Source organism: Nicotiana sylvestris, chromosome 3 (assembly GCF_000393655.2).
Source record: "Nicotiana sylvestris chromosome 3, ASM39365v2, whole genome shotgun sequence".
In the NCBI taxonomy this organism is placed as follows: Eukaryota; Viridiplantae; Streptophyta; class Magnoliopsida; order Solanales; family Solanaceae; genus Nicotiana; species Nicotiana sylvestris.
In genome coordinates this window covers 20438725-20447094 of record NC_091059.1, presented here as the reverse complement: position 1 = coordinate 20447094, position 8370 = coordinate 20438725, and the positions used below count along the sequence as shown (strand labels likewise).

The 8370-nt window shown below is 39.8% G+C and overlaps 1 protein-coding gene across 1 annotated transcript; it reads right to left on the bottom strand.

The window, feature by feature from the left end:
* Positions 1-6951: 6951 nt before the first annotated feature.
* On the bottom strand, positions 6952-7551 carry LOC138887124 (uncharacterized). Its single transcript, XM_070168839.1, has one exon. It carries the CDS (start codon positions 7549-7551, stop codon positions 6952-6954), a length of 600 nt encoding a protein of 199 aa, XP_070024940.1.
* Between the last annotated feature and the right edge of the window lie 819 nt (positions 7552-8370).

Here is an 8370-nt window from a genome sequence, read left to right as displayed (position 1 = left end):
GTCCACGATTTTGGGTCTATTTTCACCCATGGCTGCTCGTTTTTGGAGATTTTTGAATGAAATTAAAGAGGGATTCAAGAGGAATCGACTTGAGGTAAGAATCTTGGTCTTAAAACTTGATTATATTGTGAAATCCACCTAGAAATTCATAGAAACTAAGCCTAAAAATTGAATAACTAGGGCTTGAGAAATTGGACTTTGTATTTAGGATTTGAAAGAACATTTGGGGTCGGATTTGGGAACTTTTGGTATATATGAACTTGTGGGGAGATAAGGAATCTAATGATGTGAAAAATTCTGAGTTTTGAGAAGTGGTCCAGGGGCTCGGGTTTTTGTAATTTCAGGATTTGTGCCTGTTATTGATTGTTTTCGCTTGGGCTTTGTTCCCTTAGCATATTGTGATGTATTCATTCTGATTGTGGATAAATTCGACGCGCGTGGAGGCCGATTTGAGGGGAAAAGGCATCGTGAACTAGAGATTTCGCCGGTTCGAGGTGCGTAATGATTGTAAATGATACTCTGAGGGTTTGAAATGTCGGATTGCACATCGTAGTGCTATATTGATGTGAGACACGCGCTGATAATGAGCGTGGGGTTGTTTACTATTGGGGATTGTTACTTGGTTCGTCCCAATTAACGATTTTACTGCGTATTTGACTGAAACCTATTTGTTAGCATCATGATTTGGGCTGATTGCTATATTTGGGCTTCATGCCAACTATTTGAACCATCTGGGGATTTTTGTCACTATTTCCTCACTGCTTTGACTTATTACTTGAACTCAGTCCTGTTGATATTTACTGTTTTACAAACTCAGCCACTGTTACTCATATTTGAAACTTAAATAATATTTCTAAATGATGTTTTGGGCTGAGAACTACTGTTTTATTAATGCCCTAGTGGCTTGTGATAATTTTCGGACTGAGTAAGGCCGAGGGCCATATGTGAGGATATGATGAGTGATATGACGCCGAGGGCCTGAGATACTTTTATACGCCACGAGGTGGCTTGAGTGATGTGAGGCTGAGTGCCGAGTGATGTGAGGCCGAGTGCCGAGAGATGATGCCACGAGCTGTCTTGATAGCGCTTGGGCCGTAAGGGGCCCCTTCAGAGTCTGCACACCCACAGTGAGCACGGGTACCCATCATGTTCTGAGAGTGAGCCCGAGGGGCTAATATTATTCTAAGAGTGAGCCCGAGGGGCTGGTACTGTTCTGAGAGATTGCCCGAGGGGAAAACCTTTATTTGTTCATCTTTCATATTTACTTTGACATTTTACCTGTTATAGTGTGGTATTTGTGCCCGAGGGGCGGATGTTCTGTGCTTAACGGAACTAACTGTTTTGCATTTATTTGCATAACTGTTGAAAAAGTCATTTTCGAAAGAGGTTTTAAACTAAGCTAAGATATTTCTAAAGATTTCACAGCTTCATTGTTTTTTCTCAAAGGTTTTACACTGCTTCTATACAGCATGTTGGGTTGCCTTACGTGATTTCTTACTGCTTAGTTGTTATTACCTTTATTAATCACTGAGTTGGAGTACTCACTTTACTCCCTGCACCTTGTGTGCAGATGCAGGTATTTATACACCTGGTAGTGGGTTTTGGCTAATCGGTGGAAGAGTTATCGGAGTTTAGCAAGGTGGCTGCCAGTGTTCGTAGCATCGTTTTCTCTCCCTTTATGCTCATCAGTCCTATTTTTTTATATTTCCGACCTTTTAGTTGTATTTATACTCTTATAGATGCTCATGACTTGTGACACCCCGATTAGGGCTGTGTCGGGTTGGGTTTTCGTTTGTTATCTATATTTTCGCAAAATATTGCTATTGAATCATGTTTGAAATATCTTTATATTATTTGACTATTTAAAAGGGTGAATTGTGTAAAATGGCTGGCCTTGTCTTCATGAGAGGCGCCATCACGATCGGGTTTGGGGTTAGGGTCGTGACAACTGCGATCCATCCCACATGTTAGATTTCAGCACTGTCTAGTTGGAAAATAATTTGACCTATGAGGAGGAGACGGTAGCTACTTTAGATCGGCAGGTTCGTCAGTTGAGATCGAAGAGTTATCTTTCAGTTCGTGTGTAGTGGAGAGGTTAGACTGTTGAGGCAACTACCTAGTAGTCTGGGTTCGATATGCGGAGCAGATATCCCAATCTTCTCACCAGCTCAGGTACTTTTCTATGTACGTTCGAGGACAAACAATTGTTTTAAAGGTGGAGAATGTGATAACCCAAAAGGTCATCTTGCATTTTATAGCCCAATCCGGCATTTTGAGGCCTTCAAAACCTTACTTTGTTTCTCCTCAATCTCTGTGAATAATCCGGGCGCATTTCTTGAAAGCCTTTATGTGGAAATTTGAGAAACTAATAATTTTTGCCTTTAAAAGTTGAATTTAGTTGATTTTGATTGACATTTTGAGTAAACAGACACGGACATGTATTTTGACGGTCCCAGAGGGTCCATAGTAAAATATGGGACCTGGGCGTATGCCTAGAGTTGGATTCAGAGGTCCCGAGCACGACTAATAAATTTTGTTAAAAATTATTAAATTGAAAATCTAAGAATTTAAAGAAATTGATTAATTTGTTTGATCTTGTTGGTATCGAGCCTGTATTTTAGTTCGGAGCCTGGTACAGGTTTAATATAATTTTAAGTCACGTCTGTGGAATTTGGTGAGAAATGGAACCGATTTGACGTGATTTAGACATTTGGTTGAGAAAATAGAAGTTTTCAAGGTTCCTTGAAAATTTCATGCAATTTGGTGCTAAATTCATAGTTCAAGGTGTTATTTTGGTCATTTGATCGCGCGAGCAAGTTCGTATGATGTTTTAAGATTTGTGTGTACGTTTTGTTTGGAGCCCCGAGGCCTCGGGAGAGTTTCGGATAGTCTACAGAGTGATTTGGACTTAAGAAAAATTGGTGGTATGCATCAGGTGTGCAAACATCGCATTTGCGAAGTCTGGATCGCAAATTCGAGCATCGCATATGCGAAGAAGTTTCGCATTTGCGATCAGAATGGTTGTGAGGGCACCTTCGAAATTGCGAAGCTCAGGATCGCAATTGCAATAAGAACAGGTCGTCGAATAATTTTTCGCATTTGTAGTAGTAGTAGGTCCTGGACATTCTTTGCATCTGCTATGGAATGTTCGCATTTGCGTGGTTCGTATGTGAACCCCTGATCGCAAATACGATATCTACAACTGTTCAAAAATAATTTTGGACGGGATTTTTCATTCATTTCCCCATTTTTCAAAACCTGAACCTCAAGAGGCGATTTTCCAAAGGGAAATTTCTTCCCCAAATCATAGGGAAATGATTCATAACTCATTTCTTTCAATCTTTTGCATCTTTTTACAAGATTTCATCGTAGAATCTAGGGTTTTCATAGTGGAATTTGGTGTTTTTGGGTAGAACTTAGGAATTTCGAATTTTGACGATTTAAACCTCAAATTGAGGTTGGATCCCAAAACTCATTGTATATCCGGGCTCGGGGGTGAATTGGTAATCGGGTTTTGGGCCGAACTTCAAGTTTTGACCAAGAAGACCTAGTGTCGATATTTGACTTTTTCGGGAAAATATTGGGAAACTTATAATTATGCATTGGAATTGATTCCTTTAGTGATAATTGATGTTATTGATACGCTCAAATTACACTTTAATAAATAGTGTAAGGTGGTCGGTGTCAAATATAATAACACAACAAGGTTGGGGTCGAATCCCACAGGAAATAGGTGTGAAAAGGTTACTCTTATAGTGTGTTGCTCGACTAAAGTCGTATCTCTATTTGGTTAACAGTAACAAGAGAATGGTTTTATAGTAACAAGAGTATGAATTGAGTTTGTTTGGAAGTATCAACTAATTGGAATATTTATAGAGTAATTAATTGGATTAAAGAAACCAAGGTTGTGTCCCCTTTAATGGAGTGTAATGCTTATCGATGTTAATATGATATATTTCTAATGGAAGATTCTTTTGATATGCAAATGATGTCTAAGTGACTACCCAATATTTCCCAATAGTTGAGTAGTATTTCCTCTTTATAATTTTCCCAAATATAAAAGAGTTGCAATTTAGAACCATCAATATATGCCAAGTAAAACCCACTTATTCCTAAGCAATTCTATTAAACAAGGTTTAAAGCCTTGAGTCATTGATATTTACTTCTACCAAATTCTAACCCACTTTCCCAAGCAAAGCAAGAATTTAATGGCACTTGTTAATGTTTGCAACCACCAACAATAAATGAAGAATGAGAAGTAAACAAATATCAACCAACCATTATATATATATTCAATGTTAAACACCCATTAGCATAACACCCATTTAGGGTCCACAACCTTAGTATTTAAAGTTAGCTACTCATACTACAATACAAAAACCAAAGAGTATTTAATGTCATAAAAGCTTACAAAGTAGAGAATCTTCACCCAAAAGCTTCCAAAAGTGAGAAATATTAATGTCATGGAATGTTGTTCAAAGACTAGACAAGTTGAGCCCACAAAGACATCATAAAACTATTTATAGTGGACTCAAAATCGGGACAGAAAACAGACAAAAATGCCTTTTCAAGTCTGATATGCGATCGCATTCTTGTCTCAGAGCACGTATGCGGTCCGCATCTTGAACATCCTAATCACAGACTGGAACCCTAGTTTACAGGTCTTATTCGCATTCCAATTATGCGGATCGCATTGGAGAAATGTGATCGCATTTTGCATCGCATCTTCGTCCTTCAGTGACCTTCATGGTTGGTTTACGGTTCACTATGCGGCTCGCACGTTGGTTCTGCGGTTGCATAATGGACCGCATTCTTGACTTGAGATTTAACCCAAATCTCTGCTTTTGTCAGCGATTTGATGTGCATTCTGCGGCCCGCATGTCTTATCTGCGATCACATAGTGTATCGCAGACCAAAATTTTTGCTACATTTTGCTCTTTTCTTGTCTTTTTGCTTCCATTTCCATGTTCTTGGGTTCTTAGTCCTTATGTACTGTAGAAACAACAAAACTACATAAGTAACGGAGATAATTGCATTAAAACAAGTTAAAATCTAAGCAATTAGTATTGAAATGTGCCGAAATTCTCCGGCACATCAACACCCCCAACTTAAACTCTTGCTTGTCCTCAAGCAACTCAAACAAACTTAGCCTATTCTAGACTTTATTTACAAAACATGAAACGATAATGACTACGGGTGGTGTTCATTGCTAGTACTTCAAGCATGCATCTATAATTGTTTTACCCTTCCTGAACCAATAGTATATACAAGGAAAACTAATCAACTTGTGAACCTTGAGCCTCAGACATTGTGACAAAATGTTACCCTCAGCTGAGTGCAATTGCATTTGACTCAAAAGCTCAACTTTTGTTTAACTCCACAAATTATGTACCCTCACTAGAAAGAAGGTCCCAAAATCACAATATTTACAAGGACAACAAAAAGGGACAGTTTACAAATACACTCACTCTCAGAAAGAACTTCAAGTGTTACAACATTTCATACCATAAGCTTGCCCTTATTTTAATTCACCGCTTATTCAAGAATGTTCGGTTGGAGGTCTCATAAGGACTTTTTAAGCTTGTAATGTAGGTTTCGGGAAGGGTTGGATAGACATTTGGGTACAAGTGACTTCACCCTCCTTGAACACTACTCACAATTTTCCATTTTTTTTTTACTTTGCTTCTTTTCACACCCTCATAGCCTCATTTGCGTCTAGTTTCCAATATAGAACCACCTTACATACCTCTTCTAATTTTATTCAAGGCTCCATACTTTATATACATACACATATTTTCTCTTGTTTTTTTTTGTACGCAAATCTTTCTCTTGTTTTTTTCTGTTTTGGAGCTTGAATAATCTAAAACAAACACATTTGAGGCATGTGGTCCTAACTCAATATACAACCTTACCAATCTCCACTACAACACCACCCCCAACTTAGGCTTTTAGCCTCGTTCTCAATGTTCAAGGAGGGACGGGTTCAAGAGAGTGGATTATTTTACAAAAAAAATGGAGAGGTTTGTAATGAGTTGGCCAAAGAAAAGGCTTGAAGGCTCAAATTGGGTACTAGTGATATTATTTATGTACAGGTCGGCTTGAAAGGCTACAAAGGTCTAGCAAATAAGACAAAGAATGCCTAAGATCATCCCTCCAACCAAACATACTATCATTAGCATTGAAAGACCAACCGGGCAAGTTCTAGATGATAGAAGTAAACACGAGAGTTATATACACACAGAGAACTCACACACACATGGTACACGAACTGTTTCATTCACATAATTTGACGCTTCCGAGTCAACACTTGGCAACTCAAGGCTTTCATCATAGACACATGTATAACTCTAGGTCTCCATAGAGTCGCAGAGCGAGCCTCAAGTTCACAAAGTTGATCACAAAGACTAATTCCCTTAAGAAAGTTGTCAATCTATCCATCATTGGGAAAAGTCGACAAAAACAATATATTTTTTTATATGTGGAAGGGTATATGCTATGTACAAACACACATGCTTGATTCCTAATCACTATCTACTTGTTTTTGTTGTTTTTCTTTTATATGGACAACAATATCATATTTAACCGGGAGAAGAAAAACCAAGAGCAATTGATTCCTAATCACTATCTACTTGTTTTTGTTGTTTTTCTTTTATATGGACAACGGTATCATATTTACCCAATGCTATTATGAACACAAAACAAACACTAATATTAACATCATCACGAATTTCATAACACAACTCATGTACCGAAGTCATACTAATATATACAGAACACAAAATACACATAAGTACAGGAGTCTGATTGTAACATAAAGATATGCATATGTACAACAGTTTCCAATATCACAAAAATATCTACAATGCTACCCTCCACCCCCAACTAAAAGCATGCATTGTCCCCAATGCATAAAAACAGAGAGAGAGTTTGAGGGTGGCTCCTTGAGGCACACTAAGTGCTATGGGAGTCAGTAGCTGGCTGAGTACTGGAAGGGTCACCCTCAGATGTGGAAGCTGGGACTGATGAGAGCTCGGTCTGAGGAATGACCTCTCCTGATGGAATAATGCTCTTAGGCTGGTCCAAAGCAGGAGTTGGAGCTGGAGCTGGAGCTGGTTCTAGAGCCTGTGAGCTGCTACTCTTGCCTACTGATGGTGGGGTGACTGATGGAGCTATAGGGCTGGCCATGTCTACTAGAGACTGCTGGATCGCTGTCTGCAGATCTACTTTTTCCACTTCTGCAATAGCAGCCTCCTCAATAATAGCATCCTCGACAGAGGTATCCGCAATCTGCTTTCCTTTATCCTGAGGGCCATCATCGCTTGAATATCCAGAACTTTCTTCATCCTCGCTCCCATCTTCCTCCTCATCTTTTAATTCACCAGAACCTCCGGACTCCTCCCCGAAAAGGAGCTGGGAAGCTCCGGCAGTATGAGGGATAGTATCAGTCATCAATGTAGTAAAGTCAAGACCTAAGTCCAGAGGTATTATGCCTGTCACTTGATCACCGTCTGTGGGAAGGAGGGATGATAGATCGAACTCCAAGTTCTGCATCTTTTGGAGCTCGGTCTTCATAGAAGCAACCTCCTTCTTGAGTACAGGCAACCCACTAACTTCACCCCACTCTATCTTCTCCACCCTCAACTCAAGTTGTTGTAGACTAATCCTCATATTTTGACTGTTGTTGTTGGAGGGCTGTCACTGAGGATTTCATGAGCGTCAGGCCTTGTTTGATTAGATTTGGCAATGTCTTCAAAAGCTGATCTACTTTGGCATTGGCATGCTGAGCCAATAGACCAAGCTTCGAGACAGCAGGAGTGGTGATGGCAGGCTGGACAGTGGTGGACTGAGAAGCAGGCTCGGAAGTGGAAGTGGGGGCCACTGTAACCTGAGGAGTCACTGGTGTCTGGGAGTCACTGTGCTCTAGATCAATCAGATCTTGGACCTGAACATGTGATGGGGTAGCAACAACAGTGGTACGAGAGATATCCATGATACATGTGATATAAATATCCCTCGTTTCCTTTCCAGTTTTATCAGTTGGCAGGATGGGAACTTTCACAGCTTTACACAGAGCTGTGATCAGGCAAGGGAAAGGAAGTGAAGTTGCATGCTGCATTGCTCGGATCCCTATTTCTTGGAAGATCAACACTCCCACATCTATCTTGATACCAGTCATGATGCAAGCAATCAGAAGGGCCTTCTTTATGGCTATTTCAGTTTCATTTTGAGTTGGTACCAACAAGAAGTGACAAAACTGAGCCAATAACGACCCTCTCTCGTAAGATCTTCCTTATATATCTTGTGCTGAGGATCGACCCAAGCGGGAGTCCCTTTTGCTATCACTGAGGCAATCCATCCACATTCATTCTC

Excerpts from the sequence above, each read along its gene's own strand:
- LOC138887124 (XM_070168839.1), bottom strand. The coding sequence starts at position 7,551 with ATGCAGAACTTGGAGTTCGATCTATCATCCCTCCTTCCCACAGACGGT.